A 23,913-nucleotide genomic window follows, 5' to 3' on the forward strand; every position below is an offset into this window, starting at 1 on the left:
AGAGAGAGAGAGAGAGAGAGAGAGAGAGAGGGAGAGAGAGAGAGATAGATATATAGAGAGATAAGTATGTAGTGACTTATCGACTTCTCTAATGTCTTGTTTCTTTCGAGATGTCTCTTTGTGTGTGTGTGTGTGTGTTTATGTTTGTGTGTGTGTTTATGTGTGTGTGCAACAAGATATCAAGGTCTGGCTTCAGTTTTCAACGTTTGTCCAGGGAGGGGGATAGACGTTGAGTTTTAACAGTTAAATTGAGTCGTTCATTCTGATTGGTTAAGTTGAGATAGGGTTTTGATTGGTTAAGGTTTTGATAGGGTTAAAAGCCCAGCGTGCCACTGGGACTGAACCCTCAGAGCCGGAGTTCTAGCAAGCCGTGAGCCTACTAGTGTTGTCACGAACATGTTGACTTCGATACCAGTACCAGGTTTACTATCAGAAAAATTGACACCAAAACTATATTCGATACCAAAACGATACCACGCCAAATAAAATAAGCGTATTAGCTGAAGTCACAGAATAACTAATGGAATTCCACTTTTTTTTTACATAGAACATTGTAATAATGTGTTGATAACTGGTAGAACAACAAAAAAAACAAATAGAATAACTTCTATTCTATATGAAGAAAAAAAACATGAAACAACACAAAAAGATCTTACATCTTACAGTTGTGTCAAGTTGGCTGGATGTCCTTTGGTGGTGGACCATTGTTGATACACAAGGGAAACGGTTGAGCGTGACAAACCCAGCAGCGTTGCAGTTCTTGACACAAACTGGTGCGCATGGCACATATTACCATACTCCGTTCAAATGAACTTCAATCTTTTGTCTTGCCCATTCACCCTCTGAATGGCACACATACACAATCCATGTCTCAACTGTCTCAAGGCTTAAAAACGTTTCTATAACCTGTCTCCTTCCCTTCATCTACACTGATTGAAGTGGATTTAACAAGTGACAGCAATAAGCGATTATAGCTTTCACCTGGTTTCACCTGGTCATCTATGTCATGGAAAGGGCATGGGAAGTGCTTAATGTTTTGCACACTCAGTGTATATTGCTGTCATAGCTAAGTTATGAGTGCATAATAATTGTTCATGTTATTGTCACTTACAAATAATTCAAATTGAGTTGCTAGTAGAATAACGTTACAATGCAAATGTCATGTGTAAAATTGTCTTTTGGCGTTTTAGAACTAAACCGACTTTGGACTGCACTGCTTTGTATAACATTTTGCTTAGTTGTTTTGGTGGGCTGTCCCTCATCATCGGCTCTGTAATCAAAGTATTCCCATAGTTCACATCTTAGTTGTTTTGGTGGGCTGTCCCTCATCATCGGCTCTGTAATCAAAGTATTCCCATAGTTCACATCTTAGTTGTTTTGGTGGGCTGTCCCTCATCATCGGCTCTGTAATCAAAGTATTCCCATAGTTCACATCTTAGTTGTTTTGGTGGGCTGTCCCTCATCATCGGTTCTGTAATCAAAGTATTCCCATAGTTCACATCTGCAGCCAGTTTTGCCAACAAGCTGCGGGCGTGGAGGGATGATGTTTTCGTTAGAAGAAGCCAAGCTGTTTGCATTTTATTTCTCCTCTCACTTACTTCTCAAAAGTGGCTTGCGTTGTGTCAGCTGCATGCACAAGCACATCCTGACTAGCTACTGCCCCCTTGAGAAGATCCAGACAAATTACTAGACAGACTCGATCCTCTCAATGGGTATATGACGTGAGAAACGTTGACAGAACGAAAGCAACAAAAATTCTAGTACCGAATCGTTTTTTCATGTTCTAGTATTGAAAAAGTACCAACGTTTTGGTATACATTGCAACAATAGAGCCTACTTGATGGTTATAGTGCTCACCGTTGCCCCTAATGGATGGTATTGAAGGCATCTCCTAACGTCCTCGGGACCTGGATAAACATCCAATACTGCTTTGGATCTGGTGTGTGTGTGTGTGTGTGTGTGTGTGTGTGTGTGTGTGTGTGTGTGTGTGTGTGTGTGTGTGTGTGTGTGTGTGTGTGTGTGTGTGTGTGTGTGTGTGTGTGTGTGTGTGTGTGTGTGTGTGTGTGTGTGTGTGTGTGTGTGTGTGTGTGTGTGTGTGTGTGTGTGCGTGTGCGTACGTACGTACTGTGGTATCATCAGAAGATAGATAAGGCCAAAGAGAGCAGCGAGGACCAGAGAGACAATCACTGCACTGATGAAATTACCATCATACTCCTGGTTATACTAGAGAGAGAGAGAGAGAGAGAGAGAGAGAGAGAGAGAGAGAGAGAGAGAGAGAGAGAGAGAGAGAGAGAGAGAGAGAGAGAGAGAGAGAGAGAGAGAGAGAGAAGTGATTACTGACATGTAATTAATTAAAGAAGCATCTGAAACTATTTTTCATCGATTCCAGAGATGAGATTGATCTTTTAAATGTCAGGCAATCTACAGAGAGAGAGAGAGAAAGAGAGAGAACAAGAGAGCGAGAGGTGGGGCAAAATATGAGTTGCGGTTAAACAAATGTAACAATTATGTAAACACTGTAGCCAAAGGACAGTCAGTCTATGTGGAACCATACTGACCGAAAGAACCCTTCAAGCCCTTTAATGGTTCTTTACAATTCAAAAAATTGTTATTTCCTTTAGTGATAAATTATTTAAAATGTAGGGGCTGCGGCTAATCAGACTATTTGGGGTGTGGTGACAGTGTCATTCCAGTTAGTGTAATATGGCGATTAAACTGGAAGAAAATCCCTGCATGGTTCTACAAAGAATCTTCGAAATTGAAAAATATTCTTTGTAGAACCATTCTCCATAAAGGTTCTATAAAGAACCCTGAAGTGCCTTCAGAAAGTATTCACACCACTTTACTTGTTCCACGTTCTGTTGTAATTACAGCCTGAATTTAAAATGGATTACATTTAGATTCTGTGTCACTGATCTACACACAATACACCATACTGTCTAAGTAGAAATATGATTTCAGAAATGTTTATAATCTAACAATGAATGAAAAGCTGAAATGTGTGGAGTCAATGAGTATTCAACCCTCTTGTTATGGCCTCAATAAGTTCAGGAGGAAAATCATGTTTAACAAGTCACATAAGTTGCATGGACTCACTATGTGCAAGAATAGTGTTTAACAAGTCACATAAGTTGCATGGACTCACTGTGTGCAAGAATAGTGTTTAACAAGTCACATAAGTTGCATGGACTCACTATGTGCAAGAATAGTGTTTAACAAGTCACATAAGTTGCATGGACTCACTATGTGCAAGAATAGTGTTTAACAAGTCACATAAGTTGCATGGACTCACTATGTGCAAGAATAGTGTTTAACAAGTCACATAAGTTGCATGGACTCACTGTGTGCAAGAATAGTGTTTAACAAGTCACATAAGTTGCATGGACTCACTATGTGCAAGAATAGTGTTTAACAAGTCACATAAGTTGCATGGACTCACTATGTGCAAGAATAGTGTTTAACAAGTCACATAAGTTGCATGGACTCACTATGTGCAAGAATAGTGTTTAACAAGTCACATAAGTTGCATGGACTCACTATGTGCAAGAATAGTGTTTAACAAGTCACATAAGTTGCATGGACTCACTATGTGCAAGAATAGTGTTTAACAAGTCACATAAGTTGCATGGACTCACTATGTGCAAGAATAGTGTTTAACAAGTCACATAAGTTGCATGGACTCACTATGTGCAAGAATAGTGTTTAACAAGTCACATAAGTTGCATGGACTCACTATGTGCAAGAATAGTGTTTAACAAGTCACATAAGTTGCATGGACTCACTATGTGCAAGAATAGTGTTTAACAAGTCACATAAGTTGCATGGACTCACTATGTGCAAGAATAGTGTTTAACAAGTCACATAAGTTGCATGGACTCACTGTGTGCAAGAATAGTGTTTAACAAGTCACATAAGTTGCATGGACTCACTGTGTGCAAGAATAGTGTTTAACGTGATTTTTAAATGACCACCCCATTTCTGTACCCCACACAGATGATGATCTGTAAGGTCACTCAGTTGAGCAGTGAATTTCAAGCACAGATTCAACCATAAAGACCAGGGAGGTTTTCCAATGGTTCGCAAAGAAGGGCACCTATTAGTAGATGGGTAAATATATAAAAAACAGACACTGAATATCCCTTCGAGCAAGGTGAAGTTACTAATTACACTTTGGATGGTGCAGCCCAGGCCACGTGGAGACGCGGGGATCCGAGCTCGGGCGAGAGCCAAAGCCACCCTACCATCCCTCCCAGCCCAGAACCCGCGCCAAGGGAAGGGAGAAGTGGAAGGGGTGTGCCCCCTACCCTACCCAGTCCTCAGAGAGTCACAGATACACCTACCGTTTACCTGTGCTTCATTGGTCTGTTTCGCTTGATGGCCCTCCGATCTGCACTGGTTAGAGGGCCCTCCGACCTGTAACCGTTTTCTACAGGTATATAAACTCAGCAAAAAAAATAAATGTCCTCTCACTGTCAACTGCAAACTTAAAAGCAAACTTAACATATGTAAATATCTGTATGAACATAACAAGATTCAACAACTGAGACATAAACTGAACAAGTTTCACAGAGATGTTACTAACAGAAATGGAATTATGTGTCCCTGAACAAAGGGGGCCTTACAACAGGCCTACAAGCCCTCAGTCCAGCCTCTCTCAGCCTATTGCAGACAGTCTGAGCACTGATGGAGGGATTGTGCGTTCCTGGTGTATCTCGGACAGTTGTTGTTGCCATTCTGTACCTGTCCCGCAGGTGTGATGTTCGGATGTACCGATCCTGCACAGGTGTTGTTACACGTGGTCTGCCACTGCGAGGATGATCAGCTGTCCGTCCTGTCTCCCTGTAGCTCTGTCTTAGGCGTCTCACAGTACGGACATTGCAATAGTCCTTATGTCATGCCTCCTTGCAGCATGCCTAAGGCACGTTCACGCAGATCAGGGATCTGGGCATCTTTCTTTGGTGTTTTTCAGAGTCAGTAGAAAGGCCTCTTTACCTAAGTTTTCATAACTGTGACCTTAATTGCCTACCGTCTGTAAGCTGTTAGTGTCTTAACGACCATTCCACAGGTGCATGTTCATTAATTGTTAATGGTTCATTTAACAAGCATGGGAAACAGTGTTTAAACCCTTTACAATACAGATCTGTGAAGTTATTTGGAATTTTATGAATTATCTTTGAAAGACAGGGTCCTGTGTTCCCTTTCTTGCAGTGTATCTTATTGCCTGTTTTACTGTCTTTCCTGGGCTTATAGATCGAATCAATCCTTCATCAGATGAACCGCAAGATGTCGGCTAAAGAGATTTCCTTCCTGAATGCATTTGAAAGTGTTTAATATTGTGATAGTGAAGAGCAAAACTCCTCTCAAGAGAATGAACATTACAGTCTCACCAACTGGTAGGCTTATCATACAACTGTACAAAATGGTAAGAGAACTGGGGAAGAATGTTACCCCTCTACATACACATTTCTTTACCAGAATCTCTGAATGTAAATACTGACCATAAAATGTCCTTGTACAGTAGTAGATCTAAGTCAATTAGAGGATTCTAAATTCCTATCTAAGAAGCTTTTATCCAATTATATATTATAATGCAGGGTGAATAAAATGTATATGTTTATTAAGTCATCTTCATTGTCTCAGATCAGCGCGAAACGGTGCTAAAATAGTTGACCACACGGGGGGAGGCTATTGCTTGTTGGGGGGGATTTTCCCACCTACAGTAGCCGGGCTATTAATCTAATCGTTGGATAACAGATCAGCTCTCGGAACTCATTACTGTGTGTGTTCCGATATTCACTCTCACTCACTCACTCACACTCTCACTCTCACTCTCTCACTCTCTCACTCTCTCCCTCTCCCTCTCCCTCTCACTCTCACTCTCTCACTCACTTGCTGTCTTGACCTCTGAATGCTCGGCTATGAAAAGCTAACTGGCATTAATTAACCTGACTGGTTGCACCCTCTATAACCACTGCTTATATTATTTGACCCTGCTGGTCATCATTTTTTACATTGTATTCAATTTCCAGTGAGAATATTCAAGCCATTGACTCACTGATGAATGAAGATGAAGGGCGATCGGCAAATGCAGTCTGGAATCTGCTGGCATCATCAACATCGCTCTAATCACAGTCAGATCAGGGACTGTAGTGATGCCTCTTGCACTGAGATGCAGTGCTTTAGACAACTGCGCCACTCGAGAGCCATGACCAATATGACCCATATATATATATTATATTTTTCAGAACATTAACCATGTGTGTTCTCTTGTTTTGTACTGTTCTGTAGTTTCGAACCAATGATTTACCAAGATGACATTGAATGTTCCTGAGTGGCTTAGTAACAGTTTTGACTTAAATCGTCTTGAAAATCGAGGGCAAGACTTGAAAAAGGCATCTAGCAATGAACAACAACCAACTTGACAAAGGCATCTAGCAATGAACAACAACCAACTTGACAAAGGCATCTAGCAATGAACAACAACCAACTTGACAAAGGCATCTAGCAATGAACAACAACCAACTTGACAAAGGCATCTAGCAATGAACAACAACCAACTTGACAAAGGCATCTAGCAATGAACAACAACCAACTTGACAAAGGCATCTAGCAATGAACAACAACCAACTTGACAAAGGCATCTAGCAATGAACAACAACCAACTTGACAAAGGCATCTAGCAATGAACAACAACCAACTTGACAAAGGCATCTAGCAATGAACAACAACCAACTTGACAAAGGCATCTAGCAATGAACAACAACCAACTTGACAAAGGCATCTAGCAATGAACAACAACCAACTTGACAAAGGCATCTAGCAATGAACAACAACCAACTTGACAAAGGCATCTAGCAATGAACAACAACCAACTTGACAAAGGCATCTAGCAATGAACAACAACCAACTTGACAAAGGCATCTAGCAATGAACAACAACCAACTTGACAAAGGCATCTAGCAATGAACAACAACCAACTTGACAAAGGCATCTAGCAATGAACAACAACCAACTTGACAAAGGCATCTAGCAATGAACAACAACCAACTTGACAAAGGCATCTAGCAATGAACAACAACCAACTTGACAAAGGCATCTAGCAATCTAACAACAACCAACTTGACAAAGGCATCTAGCAATGAACAACAACCAACTTGACAAAGGCATCTAGCAATGAACAACAACCAACTTGACAAAGGCATCTAGCAATGAACAACAACCAACTTGACAAAGGCATCTAGCAATGAACAACAACCAACTTGACAAAGGCATCTAGCAATGAACAACAACCAACTTGACAAAGGCATCTAGCAATGAACAACAACCAACTTGACAAAGGCATCTAGCAATGAACAACAACCAACTTGACAAAGGCATCTAGCAATGAACAACAACCAACTTGACAAAGGCATCTAGCAATGAACAACAACCAACTTGACAAAGGCATCTAGCAATGAACAACAACCAACTTGACAAAGGCATCTAGCAATGAACAACAACCAAAAGGCATCTAGCAATGAACAAAACCAACTTGGCATCTAGCAATGAACAACAACCAACTTGACAAAGGCATCTAAATGAACAACAACCAACTTGACAAAGGCATCTAGCAATGAACAACAACCAACTTGACAAAGGCATCTAGCAATGAACAACAACCAACTTGACAAAGGCATCTAGCAATGAACAACAACCAACTTGACAAAGGCATCTAGCAATGAACAACAACCAACTTGACAAAGGCATCTAGCAATGAACAACAACCAACTTGACAAAGGCAAGTTGTAGCTCAGTTGGTAGAGCATGGCGCTTGTAACGCCAGGGTAGTGGGTTCGATCCCCGGGACCACCCATACGTAGAATGTATGCACACATGACTGTAAGTCGCTTTGGATAAAAGCGTCTGCTAAATGGCATTTTTTTTTAATTATTATTATTTTTTTTTATTTTTTTTTTAATGAACAACAACCAACTTGACAGAGCTTGAAGAATAAATAAATAAATGATGTGTAAATATTGTACAATCCAGGTACAATAGGAATAGGAAATAGGAATAGGAAATTTTCTTACACTTTGACATTACAGAGTATTTAGTGTACATTGACCAAAAATGACAATTAAATCCATTTTAATCCGACTTTGTAACACAACAAAATGTGGAAAAAGTCAAGGGGCGTGAATACTTTCTGAAGGCACTGTAGACCCCAAAAGGGTTGTAATGATATCGGAACAGTTTTTTAATGGTTCTTTACCTTAAGGTTCTGTATAGCACCATACAGGGTCCATTTAGAAGCTTATGAGCATGGTTGTTTATAGAACCTTCAAGAAAAGGTTCCATATAGCACCAAAAAGGGTTCCACTATGGTTACAAGCCAAAGAACCTTTATTTGGCAACATATAAAACCATTTGTTTTTAGTGTGTTCCGTCAGAAAAAATGTAATCAGATTAGATACTTTTGAAAAACTAGTTGACCTCTAGATGATTACTTTTTGGATCACATTTAGAAAGGATGTTTATGAAAAAATACATTACAACACCTTTCTGTTTCCTCAATGACATTCAATTCAGCATTGAAAAAAAGATGCAAGTTTAAATTTCTTCCACCTGAGCGAGTATGATCCCAAGTCAGAAAGCACTATGGCGACACAGCAAATGCGTTTAATAGATTATCTTTGTCTTCTTCTAATGCCTGTTAATGGGAAAGTAATCAAAAAGTTACATTTAGAAAGTAACCTACCCAACCCTGCACACACGCACTCACACAGGCACACACGCAACGCACTCACGCAGGCACACATGCACTCACACAGGCACACACGCACTCACACAGGCACACACGCACTCACACAGGCACACACGCAACACACTCACGCAGGCACACACGCACTCACGCAGGCACACACGCACTCACGCAGGCACACACGCACTCACACAGGCACACACGCAACGCACTCACGCAGGCACACACGCACTCACGCAGGCACACACGCACTCACACAGGCACACACGCAACGCACTCACGCAGGCGCACACGCAACGCACTCACGCAGGCACACACGCAACGCACTCACGCAGGCACACACGCAACGCACTCACGCAGGCACACACGCACTCACACAGGCACACACGCAAAGCACTCACGCAGGCACACACGCACTCACGCAGGCACACACGCAACGCACTCACACAGGCACACACGCAACGCACTCACACAGGCACACACGCAACGCACTCACACAGGCACACCCGCAACGCACTCACACAGGCACACACGCAACACACTCACGCAGGCACACACACAAACATACACACATACACCCACACATACATATACACACAATCACAGTTCTTCTGTTCTCTGAGTCTTTGTGTCAGACTCCCACTCACACGAAGGAGAAAGTCATCCGGCGGGCACATGTGGCTCAGAGGCTCCCAAATCATTAGCAGTACCCCCTCCTGAGAGTGTGGGTGGATCACTTTAAACCCCACAACCAAAGATGACAGGCGTGGGAGAGAGAGAGGAGAGGGGAAGGGGGAGAGAAAAATAAAGAGTAAGAGAGAGGAGAGAGAAAGAGAGAGGGAGTGAGACAGAGAGAGAGGGAGAGAAGATAAAAGAGAGAGAAAGAGAGAGAGAGGGGGGCGAAAGAGAGAGAGAGGAGCGAGAGCGAGAAGAGAGAAGAGAGGAGAGAGGAAAGAGGGGAGAGGGGAGAGGGGAGAGGGAGAGAGAGAAAGAGAGAGGGAGGGAGACAGAGAGAGAGCGAGAGAAGATAAAAGAGAGAGAAAGAGAGAGAGAGGGGGGCGAAAGAGAGAGAGAGGAGGGAGAGCGAGAAGAGAGAAGAGAGGGGAGAGGAGAGAGGGAGAGAGGGAGAGGGAGAGGAGAGGGAGAGAGGGAGAGAGAGAGAGAGAGAGAGAGAGAGAGAGAGAGAGAGAGAGAGAGAGAGAGAGAGAGAGAGAGAGAGAGAGAGAGAGAGAGAGAGAGAGAGAGAGAGAGAGAGAGAGAGAGAGAGAGAGAGAGAGAGAGAGAGAGAGAGAGAGAGAGAGAGAGAGAGAGGGAGAGAGAGAGAGGGGGGGCGAAAGAGAGAGAAGATGGAGTCACGAAGCATGCCCCTTCTTTGCCACCCACACACTGAGAAAGAAAGACAGTGAGAAGGCAGATTTTTACAGTGTGTGTGTGTGTGTGTGTGTGTGTGTGTGTGTGTGTGTGTGTGTGTGTGTGTGTGTGTGTGTGTGTGTGTGTGTGTGTGTGTGTGTGTGTGTGTGTGTGTGTGTGTGTGTGTGTGTGTGTGTGTGTGTGTGTGTGTACTCTACATACCCTGCGCTCCCTGTCTGTGTTCCTGTAGGTGAGTGTGATGAAGTTGAGGTCGGTGGTCTGTGAGTCTGTCTGACGAGCCTCGATTAGCCGGCCAATGTAGCGGTTAACCCGTGTACCAGGCGGGTGCTGCATGGAGCCCGAGAACGACGTCCGGCTACGCACCTTCTCCGATGCCGTCCGCAACGCACGCCTCTGTCAGGGACACGGAGGACAATGTGCTAATATTAGGACAGCATCAGAGTCACAAGGACTTGAACCCCATCCACAGGAAAACCTGGAAGTGGCCGTTCCACCTTTATACAAATGTTAATTCCAAGGTTTAATGAGTTCTTATACTGTAGGTCCTACAGCTTATATAGTTTAGTCGCAAACAGTTATTGGAATAAATAATGAATCATGGCATACAGGAAACATATAGGAAACATACACTCAGCGGACAGTTTATTAGGTATACCCATATAGTACCGGGTCGGACCCCCTTTGCCCCCAGAACAGCTTGAAGGAAAAAATTCCCCACACCATTGACACCAGACAGGATGGGTCCATGGACTTAAGACAAATTCTGAGTCTGCCATCAGAATGACGCAACAGGAACCAGGATTCGTCGGACCAGGCAATGTTTTTCCACTCCTCAATTGTCCAGTGTCTATGATTGCGTGCCCCCTGGAGCCACTAATAAACTGGCCACTGAGTGTATAACAACTGTATTGGTAAGAGCTAGCCAACAACACAGCTAACACAACACCAACACAGCTAACACAACACCAACACAGCTAACACAGCACCAACACAGCTAACACAGCACCAACACAGCTAGCACAAAACCAACACACCTAACACAGCACCAACACAGCTGACACAACACCAACACAGCTAACACAACACCAACACAGCTAACACAACACCAACACAGCTAACACAGCACAAACACAGCTAACACAACACCAACACAGCTAACACAACACCAGCACAGCTAACACAACACCAGCACAGCTAACACAGCACCAACACATCTAACACAATACCAACACAGCTAACACAGCACCAACACAGCTAACACAGCACAAACACAGCTAACACAACACCAACACAGCTAACACAACACCAGCACAGCTAACACAACACCAGCACAGCTAACACAGCACCAACACAGCTAACACAAGACCAACACAGCTAACACAACACCAACACAGCTAACACAACACCAACACAGCTAACACAACACCAACACAGCTAACACAGCACCAACACAGCTAACACAGCACCAACACATCTAACAACATCGACACAACACCAACACAGCTAACACAACACCAACACAGCTAACACAGCACCAACACAGCTAACACAACACCAACACAGCTAACACAACACCAACACAGCTAACACAACACCAACACAGTTAACACAGTTAACACAGCTAACACAACACCAACACAGCTAACACAACACCAACACAGCCAACACAACACCAACACAGCTAACACAACACCAACACAGCTAACACAGCACCAACACAGCTAACACAACACCAACACAGCTAACACAACACCAACACAGCTAACACAGCACCAACACAGCTAACACAGCACCAACACATCTAACACAACACCAACACAACACCAACACAGCTAACACAACACCAACACAAATAATACAACACCAGCACAGATAACACAGCACCAACACAAATAATACAACACCAGCACAGATAACACAGCACCAACACAAATAATACAGCACCAACACAGCTAACACAGCACCAACACAGCTAACACAGCACCAACACATCTAACACAACACCAACACAACACCAACACAGCTAACACAGCACCAACACATATAATACAACACCAACACAGCTAACACAGCACCAACACAGCTAACACAGCACCAACACATCTAACACAACACCAACACAACACCAACACAGCTAACACAGCACCAACACATATAATACAACACCAACACAGCTAGGACAATCACTTCAAACTGAAGCTGGAAAGACCGCAAAGTAGCTACATTTCGTTTTGTTTGACCTGTTTTCTATTTCTTTGTATATGTTCTTAAAAATTATGATTTTGACTGGCTGGGAAAAGCTGTCTGCCTGTCTGTCTCGTCCCGACTCCCGACCCCTACACGTACATTATTATTATTTAAATATTGAAACAATTTTGCAAATATCAGAGAGACAGACCACAAGTTTTATACAGCTCTACGCTATTGAAAACCAATTGCTAATCTAAAAGAAATGGGAGATAATGTCTAGATGCTTTTTACAATGGAAATCAACTGTATAAATTGTCTGGCTGTGCTGTTGAGACAGTGGATTGGAACAGAGCTTTAGCCGGTGGTAACTTGTGGAATAGACATTGGCTGATTTTAACCAATCAGCGTCCATGATTAGACCCACCCGTTGAACAATGTAATACTTTTGGGTGTCATAATGCTAGCATTAGCAGTGAGTTCTACAACGTAATACTTTTGGGTGTCATAATGCTAGCATTAGCAGTGAGTTCTACAACGTAATACTTTTGGGTGTCATAATGCTAGCATTAGCAGTGAGTTCTACAACGTAATACTTTTGGGTGTCATAATGCTAGCATTAGCAGTGAGTTCTACAACGTAATACTTTTGGGTGTCATAATGCTAGCATTAGCAGTGAGTTCTACAACGTAATACTTTTGGGTGTCATAATGCTAGCATTAGCAGTGAGTTCTACAACGTAATACTTTTGGGTGTCATAATGCTAGAATTAGCAGTGAGTTCTACAATGTAATACTTTTGGGTGTCATAATGCTAGCATTAGCAGTGAGTTCTACAATGTAATACTTTTGGGTGTCATAATGCTAGCATTAGCAGTGAGTTCTACAACGTAATACTTTTGGGTGTCATAACGCTAGCATAATGCTAGCAGTGAGTTCTACATTAGCAGTGAGTTCTACAACGTAATACTTTTAGGTGTCATAATGCTAGGTGTCATAATACTTTTGGGTGTCATAACGCTAGCATTAGCAGTGAGCTCTACAGTGAGTTCTAAAGCCAGACAAAGCCCCGACAGTTATTAGAGGATTACACAGTTACAGGGCTATTCCTGACAGAGAAATGATGCCTCCACACACACACCAATCATAACACACTGAGTCATCACTGAGTCACAGTTTTCAACACACACCCACCCTATAATATAGAGGTTTGTTTTGGTGTTAGAGTTAGCAATGATATCTGTTGACTTGGTTTTAACTAAGTTTCTACAGATTAGTGTGTGTGTGTGTGTGTGTGTGTGTGTGTGTGTGTGTGTGTGTGTGTGTGTGTGTGTGTGTGTGTGTGTGTGTGTGTGTGTGTGTGTGTGTGTGTGTGTGTGTGTGTGTGTGTGTGTGTGTGTGTGTGTGTGTGTGTGTGTGTGTGTGTGTGTGTGTGTGTGTGTTCAGGATTAGGAAACCGAGCAGGATTTCACAGCTGGACGTAAAAACCTGTTAAAAGGTTTTTAGCTCTCAGACATATTATTTCCCAGAAATACGAATACATACAACAGCCACACACTAACAGCAACACAAACACCTTGTCATCGTCGTCGCAGGTCATGACGTTAGAGAAGGGGATCTCCGCCTTGAACATCTTCCTACAGTGCATGAGCTGAACCAGCAGGTAGCACACTGTCTTAAACTTCATCTTCTTGGCTGGCTTGATATCCGACAGGATCAACCCTGGGAAGATCTGAGGAGAGAAGGGAGAGAGAGGGGGAGGGGGAGAGAGGGGGAATAGAGGGAGCAGGCGGAGAGAAAGGGGTGGAGGAGAGAGGGAAAGGGAGAGGGAGGTGGGAAAGAGGGGGAGGGAGGGAGAGGAAGTGGTAGTGTTATGTGATTCGAGTCTATTAACTGGTAGTGTTATGTGATAGAGTCTAATAACTGGTAGTGTTAAGTGATGGAGTCTAATAACTGGTAGTGTTATGTGATAGAGTCTAATAACTGGTAGTGTTAAGTGATGGAGTCTAATAACTGGTAGTGTTAAGTGAGAGGAAGAGAGAGAAATAAAATGATCACATCAGGACTATCAGTCCTAACACTTCCTGAGGAAGAAAAGATGAGACAGATCAAGCAGTGTGTGTGTGTGTGTGTGTGTGTGTGTGTGTGTGTGTGTGTGTGTGTGTGTGTGTGTGTGTGTGTGTGTGTGTGTGTGTGTGTGTGTGTGTGTGTGTGTGTGTGTGTGTGTGTGTGTGTGTGTGTGTGTGTGTGTGTGTGTGTGTGTGTGTGTGTGTGTGTGTGTGTACTAGATGATACGTTAGACCTCTTGTGGTTATTAAGTGTTTCAGGTACAACAACTAAATACAGACAATTTAAACTGAGATCAGTGTGACAGTATGATTCACCTGTACAATATATGTGTATGATCCACATGTATGATCCACATGTATGATCTATGTGTATTATCCACATGTATGATCCACATGTATGATCTACGTGTATGATCCACATGTATGATCTATGTGTATGATCTATGTGTATGATCCACATGTATGATCCACGTGTATAATCCACATGTGTGATATGTGTATGATCTATGTGTATGATACACATGTATGATCCACATATATGATCCACATGTATGATTCACATGTCTGATCCACATGTATGATCCACATGTATGATCTGTGTATGATCTATGTGTATGATTCACATGTATGATCCACATGTGTGATATGTGTATGATCTATGTGTATGATACACATGTATGATACACATTTCTGATCCACATGTATGATACACATTACTGGGACTAGGAGACACTGACCCACAGCTTAATAGGATAAATCATTCAGTGGAATCATCATGCGTGAACTCCGGAGTTGAATCCTCCACTGTCTATAGTAGATTACACAGAATGGTGCAAAGGAAGTTGAAGTTGACTAATCTGGGCAACACATAACCAAATCACACATGAGGGGTGACCAGCCACTGCATTATGTTCTGGGTGGAGCACAGGAGATGTTGGACTAGTGTAAGTGGCGGGACCAGGATATGGACCCCGGTGCACTATAAAGGGAATAGGGTGCCATTTTGGATGAAAACAGTATGAGTCACTGTGTACCTTGTCTGTTGGAGGGTACAATATAAGATTGTTGTGGTTGTGTGTTTGTGTATATACGGTTATTGGAATGTGTGTGTGGTTGTGTACCTTTCGCCTGTGGGAGGGTACTATGAAGAAGGTCTCAATGTTGTGTTTCTGTAGGAAGGTATGTCGATCATGGCCAAAGCCAGGCTCCACCTCATAGTCTCCATTCAAACACTCTAGAGTAGTCCTGGTTATGTGGACCTTACTGAAAGAGAAGAGGAGAGAGAGAGAGAGAGAGAGAGAGAGAGAGAGAGAGAGAGAGAGAGAGAGAGAGAGAGAGAGAGAGAGAGAGAGAGAGAGAGAGAGAGAGAGAGAGACTTTGACTTTTGGTCTTTCTTTATTGAAACATTCTTAATTCATTTAAAACTCACCCCCCCACTCCTAAAATAAATAACAAACAAAAAATAAAATAAATAAATAAATAAAAATACACAAAAACCCTCTCCTACAACCGTATATCCAAAACATCTTCCCCAGCAATACAGACAGCCCCCCCAACACACCATATCTCCTCAAACATCTCCACACATTTGATCATTTTATAGAACTCAAACTCAACCCTAAGGCGCGCAGAGACCATCCCATGAAACAGTAGTAAAGGGTCTGTTATCCCCCCACCTTTGACCCTGTTCCTCCTTGTTAGCCAAATAGCTAACTTTGCCTGAGCAAACAGAAAATTCAACAAAACACATTTTTCTTTCTCCTTACTCGAATACCTGTATCCCATTATAAACATCCCAACAGCAAAAACCACCCCCAACCTGTCACACAGACATTCCAACAGAGACATTAATGGCATTAACCTGATGCACACAGAAAACACATGAATTACAGTTTCTTTCATTTGACAGAAAGGACACCCCTGCCCAATTCCCAGATCAACCCGTGCCAACCAGCTGTTAGTGGCCAGGGCTCCATGAAGAACCCTCCACTGGAGGTCCCCTGACCTCTTTGGTACTGGGGGTTTGTAGAGCCCCCTCCATCTAAAACCCACCATACTCTCCGCCCCACATAACCCCTGCCACTGATGTGCCTTCACTCCTGTTAGGCTTCTAATGCTCCTCACCTTAACGCAGAGGTTGTAGAGGGCTTTACCTCCCACCCCCTCAAACTCCCCCAGGCTCGGAGTGTTAAAATCTAACAAGTCCTCCAGACCCCCTTGCCAGTCTCCAGTCTCTGCCGTCACCTGCAGTGGCTGGAACATTGGTGGCCCCTCTCCCTTTGGCCTCTCAAACACCCCCCTTACCGGCTCAGACAGTGCCTCCTGGACCTCCTCCAGGAATCTCTCCAGCAGCCTAAGAGACGTTATTCCTGTTTGTTGCGCCAAGACCTCCGGGGTTTTCCACCCCTCCTCTCCCAGCAGTCTCAGGTCACCCAGCCTTTGTAAACCCCCTGCCATCAGTTGCCTCTGCAGGGTGGCCGACTGAACCGATCTCAAAGGGATGGCTGGGTTGTGGAAGATGGGCTCCTCCCACACCCACTGCCCAGGCTCCACACCCCCTTCTCGTGTGGGCCTTAGCAGCTGCCAGGCCCTCAGCACCGCAGAGTAAAACTCTGAGAGACCTGCTGTACTCAGCCTCTCCAGCTTCATGAGGAACAGCTGCCGGTCCAACCCTAATCCGCCAGCTCTCCTCAGCAGCGCATGCTGGTTCCCTCCAGCCAACATCAGTGTGGTACAGCAGTCTCTGCACCGCCTTTAGTCGGAAAGCAGCCATCCTGCTCTCCAGTTCCACCAGGCCCTGTCCTCCTTCGTGGACGGTCATGTACAAAACTGCTGCCTTCAGCCAGTGATGTCCCGACCAAAAAAGTCCACCAGCTTGCGTTGCAGGTCTGCAAGCAGACCGGTGGGGGGGTTGAGGACAGCCAGTTTATGCCACAAGGAAGATGCCACCAGGTTGTTGATTATCAGCACCCTCCCTCTATATGACACTTGGGACAGGAGCCACCTCCACCTGGCCAGTCTTGACACCACTGCCTGTGTCAGCCCCTCCCAGTTCTTGCTGACCCACCTCTCCGAGCCCAGGTACACCCCCAACACTTTAAGCCCTTCACAACCCCACTGCAAACCCCTGGAAGCAGAGGAGGAGCCCTATCCCCCCATGCCCCACATAACAGAGCTCTGCTCTTTCCCCAGTTTACCTTAGCTGATGAAGCTCCCTCATACACCTTCAGACTGGTCTCTAGTTCCTGCATATCTTGCCCATCCCTGAGCATCACAGAAACATCATCTGCATATGCTGAGACTGCAATTCCTGTCACCACATCCATGCCTGTCCAGCACACTCCCCGCAGTCTCCTGCGTAGCAGTCCTAAACAAGGCTCAATGGCTAGTGTGTACAGCTGCCCAGATAGAGGGCATCCTTGTCTAATGCCCCGTCTCACCCAGACTGGCCTACTGAGCCCCCCTCCCACCTTAACCATACATGACGCCCCTGCATACAACAGCTTCACACAGGTCACAAAACTCTTCCCAAACCCAAACACAGACATCACATTAAACAGATACTCATGATCCACTCTATCAAAAGCCTTCTCTTGATCTAAAGAGACCAGTCCAAAGTTCACATTAGAACCTCTCGACAAGTCCAACATGTCCCTAATCAAGAACAAGTTGTCCGTGATTGAGCGTCCCGGTACACAATATGTCTGGTCCTTGTGTATTATAGAGTCCAGATGGGACTTCAGTCTGTTAGAGAGGACCTTGGCAAAAATCTTGTAGTCCGCACAGAGTAATGCCACAGGCCTCCAGTTCTTAAGTTCACACAAGTCCCCTTTTTTGGGCAGGAGAGTCAGAGCCGCCCGACGGCAGCTCATCGGCAACTCTCCTACCCCGACGCATTCTCGCAACACGCAAAAGAAATCCTGTCCAATTGTTCCCCAGAATTTTTTGTAAAATTCCACTGGAAGTCCATCAACCCCGGGTGCTTGACCGGGGGACATCTGGGTTACTGCCTCTGCCAGTTCATGTGACAACAGAGGAATGTCCATTTCATCCCTCTGTGCCCGAGAGAGCTTAGGGAGTCCTGCGAACAAGACCTGAGCACACATAGGATCACACATTTCTGCCCTATACAATTCAGTATAAAACTCCACAGTCCGCTCCCGCATCTCCCCCACCACAGAGGTCACCCGCCCATCAGACAGCCGTAGACAATGCATACCCTTTGCTTCACTGCTCTGTCTTTCCAAACCAAAGAAGAAGGAGCTGGGAGCATCCATCTCCTTGAGCATGGAGAACCTAGCTCTTACAAGTGCTCCCTTTGCTTTAACCTGGAAAAAACTGCCCAGGTCCCTACGTAATTCGGCTAAGTTAGCCTGGAGGCCTACATTGCCTTGCCCCACCATCTCTACCTCCATCTCACTAATACACCGCTCTAGTTCCCCCAACACTCTCCTAGCCTCTGAGGATGAGAGAGCTGTGTACTGTTGACAGAAAAGCCGAATTTGCACTTTCCCCACATCCCACCACTGACTCAGAGACTCATACTCCTCTCTTCGCTGCCCCCATCTTTCCCAAAAAGTCTGGAAACCTGAGCAAAAAGTGGCATCTTGTAAGAGCTTTACATTGAACTTCCAATAAGATGCCTGCCGGGGCCCTGGTGAAATAGACAGCCGAGCCATGGTTATGTGGTGATCCGAAAACCCCACTGGGAGAATGGTAGCACCCAGAAGCCTATTGCTCTGATTCCTGGACATGTAAAAACGATCAAGTCGAGCTGCACTCACCCTAGCCCCAAAAACCTTCACCCACGTATACTGTCTTGTGTTTGGATGTTTAGTTCTCCAAACATCCACTAGGTCAAACTGATTAAAGATGTCCCTTAACACTCCCACTGACACTGAATGAGGCTCTTCCCCATTTCTGTCTTTTGTAAAATCCATTGTACAGTTCCAGTCACCTCCGATCACCAGCTTCTCCTCAGGCGCTACTTGTGAGAGTTCCTGTCTAAGACTCCCAAATAGAACCCCTCTTTCTCTCCCTGTGTTAGGCGCATACACATTTATAAAGACAAAACACATGTTGTTAATTTCTGCTTTAACAACAAACAACCTACCCCTACACACCTCCTTTGAGGAGCAATTTTTACAGCCAGACCCGGTGCAAAAAGGACTGCCACCCCTGCACTAAGATTTGTCCCATGGCTCAACACACTTGCCCCTTTCCACCAGAGCCCCCAAACAACTTCATTCACCACATCACTATGCGTCTCCTGCAGAAACAACACCTGTACTTGTTTATGTTTTACATATTCACTCAACACACTCCTCTTTCCCGCATCTCTGGCGCCATTTATATTGAGAGAGCCTACCCGAAGAGTCTCCATAAGAAGTGGGAGAAAAGCCAGCAGAGAAATAGACCAATAGCAAAGCTCAAAAAGCCCCAGTGTCAGTAAGAAATTAAACATTTAAACAGTGTCTGAAGGTAAACCTTTACGCACTGTTGTGACCCACTTCCTCAACCTAAACCGTTTCTTGGGTGAGAGGACACCATGCCCCTCATTTCTCATAGCATGTTGTACTGATCTTACAAACCTTCTAGGATCAGGAAAAAAAGCCTCAAGATTAACTTTTTTCCCCTTAGTCTCATTCAGGAACCTTGTCAGTTCTCTCAACGTGTACTTAGACCCCTCTGGTTGACTGGCTGTCAGCTCCGGGCCAATTGAAGAGGAGTCTGAAAAAAATACCTCCCAATCCTCTTCCTCAGACTCACTTTCCTCCTCTTCTCTATCTCCCACCCTGACCACCTGCCCTTTCTCTCTGGTTAGGGCCTCACCCACAGCAACAGGCAACATTTCCATGGTGCCTTTGTCCACACCCTTTTTCTTTTTCCTCTTGACACCCTCCTCCTCCTCCCCTAATCTCTTACACTTCCCCACTATACTCTCCTCATCCACTAGAATAACCTGACTAGACGCAGTATCATCTGCACCACCCTCCATAGCATGACTAGGGCCAGCCTCAGCTACAACACCCTCCATAGCATGACTAGGGCCAGCCTCAGCTACAACACCCTCCATAGCATGACTAGGGCCAGCCTCAGCTATACCACCCTCCTTAGCATGTCTAGGCCCAGCCTCAGCTACCCCACCATCTCTAGCCTGACTAGACCCAGCCTCAGCTACCCCACCATCTCTAGACTGACTAGGCCCAGCCTCTGCTTCTCCACCATCTCTAGACTGACTAGGCCCAGCCTCTGCTTCTCCACCATCTCTAGACTGACTAGACCCAGCCTCTGCTTCTCCACCATCTCTAGACTGACTAGGCCCAGCCTCTGCTGTCTGCATCTCCTTACCCCCTGCATTTTGACCTCGATTTCCCCCCCTTGCGCTCGTACCTGTTCACCGACCGCGAGCAGAACCTCCTCCACCTTAACTCCGTTCTCAGGAACACACCTGAACCCATGCTGTATCGACAGCGTCTCCTGCGCGCTAGGCTGAGAAGCCATTGCGCACACTAGATCTTGCAACCCCCCGGAACGTTACTCTGTCCTCTTCCACCCTAACTTTGAAAAAAAAACTTTGGATACCGCTAAAAACAAATATTGCATTAACCCTCCACCATAGAAAATAACATGTAAAGAAAAGAATAGAATCAAGAAAGTTAGTTAGGATAGAGCTTTCCACACCAAACACTCAAACTCCAAAAACACCCAGTATGCACCGAGAGAGAGAGAGAGAGAGAGAGAGAGAGAGAGAGAGAGAGAGAGAGAGAGAGAGAGAGAGAGAGAGAGAGAGAGAGAAAGAGAGAAAGAGAGAAAGAGAGAGAGAGAGAGAGAGAGAGAGAGAGAGAGAGAGAGAGAGAGAGAGAGAGAGAGAGAGAGAGAAAGAGAGAAAGAGAGAGAGAGAGAGAGAGAGAGAGAGAGAGAGAGAGAGAGAGAGAGAGAGAGAGAGAGAGAGAGAGGCATGAGAAGGAAGGGGTATACAGGGAAAGTGTGCGGAGAGAGGTGGGGGGAGTAATAATGGATATGTAATTCATTAAAGGAGAATCAGAAACTGTTTTCATTTCTTCCAGGTTTGAGATAGATCATGAATCATTAATTACATTTCAGTTCATCTACTGAGCACACTGAGATTGGAATTAAATGGATCCCTACCCTGCTGTCTCTGCTCATTAGCTGGTTCTTGTTTACCTGGCTCCTGAGTGACACAGCAGTGTAAGGTACTGCATCTCGGTGCTTTAGGTGTCACTACAGACACCCTGATTCAAATCCAGGCTGTATCACAACCAGCCGTGACTGGGAGTCCCATAAGGCGACGCACAATTGGCCCAGCATCGTCCGGGTTTGGCAGGTGTAGGCCATCATTGCAAATAAGAATCTGTTCTTATTAACTGACTTGCCTAGTTAAAAATAAGGTTAAATAAAATAAAATAAAAAATACTTTAATTGCATCGAATTGAAAGCACTCCCCTTTTTGTACACTCAACATTTCACGACTCTGGGACCAATAAAATGCATTACAAATAGCTTCTGTAGTTTTGTGATTGTTCAGAAATAGTTTTGGAGATACAAGGCTTTCTTTCAATAGCGAGACAATTCTCCCCCAAAAGAGCTTGACAAAACATTCCATGTCATCAATATGTGGCATTTCCCAAATGACACCTTAAACCCTATATATGGGCTATTCATGGGCTCTGGTCAAAAATAGTGCACTACTGTATTAGGGAATAGGGAGCCAATTAGGACTCAGACATAGTTTCCAGTAGTCATACATACCCAGGCAGTCCTCCTGCCTCCATCACATTGGCCAGAGTGACATCATTGGACCAGACATCATACTGCCACTTCCGGAGTCCCAGAACCCCACAGAGTACACGGCCCGTGTGCAGACCCACACGCATGTTCAGATCCACCTCTGTAGCCTCCACCACAGACCTAAGAAGAGATAGAAGCCTTGTGAAATGTACAGCCTGCTTCTAGCCTAAAGCATTGTTGTAGACCGCTTTATATCATCAGAATATTCTTTTTTTCACTTTAAAATCTTAAAATAACAAGTGGTATGCTTGTTAACGGGTACGGCCCTGAGTGTGCACTCTGTCATGACTGTCCTGGCCGGGTCAGGTTACAGGAGACCACAACCCTACAGATTATCGCTCAACCCCAACAGAGGAGGAGAGATCTAGGGGTCTGAAGATGTGGGGGTTTTATGACCCCTCACGCCCCTGGATAAAACTTAGGCCACGGACAAATTCCTTTTGTCGTGTTACTATGGAAAACCAGCCTCAGAACATTAAACATAAAATAAAGGGAATTTGGAACAACGGTGGTCATGACAATAGATGGAATATAAAAATTTATGTCATTTTTGTTTTGTTATTGAAGGTTAATATATGACATTATTACGAAAACATTGTAACGTCAACAGTTTACCTAGTATATGTTTGATGTTCATACATTGTACGTTGTGTGGAAAATGTCCAAATCAAAGAGAATGTTTTGGTAAAGATGAAACGTGAAGTTAGTTGTCTAAAATTGGATTTGAATAAAATCTAGACCGTGCCTCATTAACTTGGTACTCCTAGAGAATTGCCCTAAAGGCGGTTACGCCCACTTCGGACCCAAGTGTATAAAACCTGTGAGTATAGAATTTACAAGGAGACTACGTGACCCAAGCTGCAGCAAGGTCTAAAAAGTCAACAAACACAGAATGCAACGCAAGTTTGAGGACAAAGAAATCCTTTTCTACCCGAGCTACGGATGAGTAGCTGTGTCTAAGCGGCGAATTCAAGTCAAACCACATAGCCTCCATCTCCCATCGAATCGTGGTATCTAAAGGGTTTCAGTCCTATGCTGTGAGCTCTGAGCTACAGAGCTGTCTGTCCTCAGAAGACCCCTTCCAGAGAAAGGGGTGAAGTAACAGACTCCTAAGCCAAAAAGGACACTGACATCGGGAGGACGATCAGAGAGGGGAGCCGGAGTAGTGCGTCATCGAACAGCTGAAGGCCTACGCAGAGAATCCTCGGAGATCATCCCCCCGTAATTACATCATTATATTCTGACCCATAAGAGTGGCAGTTTGGGGCAAGGCTAGGGTTAGAATAGCATAGCTGACAAATTCACCCAAATGTATATTTTTCTTGTGTACTTTCTTTTTTACGTGGGTAACACGCGCCATAGTGTGTTGGCCCTGTTATACTAAGTTCTAATCAATAGCCTATAATGTGTTTTGTCTATGTGTATCTTTTATCATCATTTTAGATTTTTAGTAAATAAATATTCAACTACGATTGGTGTGGTACAAACTCATTGGTGAGACCCGGGTCCGTGCAGATTCACGGGCTATCCGACGTTCAGAACGAGATTGTAGAGGCAACTGGTTAATTTGCGGCTGTTGTAAAATCGATATTCTGATATTCTTTGAGTTAATTTGGGAAATAGAAACTCATTAAAACTAGTTTTCCCATGGTGCCCCAGGTTAATGAGTTAATAATTGCTTGATTCAGTTAATCACGCAATTAGAAACTTGTAATTGTTTGATGAGCAACAGTCG

At 44.4% G+C, this 23,913-nt stretch overlaps 1 protein-coding gene across 1 annotated transcript in view; it reads right to left on the reverse strand.

The window, feature by feature from the left end:
* The window catches only part of adcy1a (adenylate cyclase 1a), a 113,860-nt gene that overhangs the window by 15,562 nt on the left and 74,385 nt on the right, over nucleotides 1-23,913 (reverse strand). Inside the window, exons 6-10 of the mRNA XM_046301306.1 lie at nucleotides 22,140-22,298; nucleotides 15,488-15,629; nucleotides 13,874-14,029; nucleotides 10,313-10,504; nucleotides 2,126-2,223 (exon numbers count right to left, since the gene is read on the reverse strand). Of these exons, the coding sequence (XP_046157262.1) occupies nucleotides 2,126-2,223; nucleotides 10,313-10,504; nucleotides 13,874-14,029; nucleotides 15,488-15,629; nucleotides 22,140-22,298 (747 nt within the window). The remainder of the gene's footprint in view (nucleotides 1-2,125; nucleotides 2,224-10,312; nucleotides 10,505-13,873; nucleotides 14,030-15,487; nucleotides 15,630-22,139; nucleotides 22,299-23,913) is intronic.

The sequence above is a fragment of the Oncorhynchus gorbuscha genome, linkage group LG15 (assembly GCF_021184085.1).
Source record: "Oncorhynchus gorbuscha isolate QuinsamMale2020 ecotype Even-year linkage group LG15, OgorEven_v1.0, whole genome shotgun sequence".
Classification (NCBI taxonomy): Eukaryota; Metazoa; Chordata; class Actinopteri; order Salmoniformes; family Salmonidae; genus Oncorhynchus; species Oncorhynchus gorbuscha.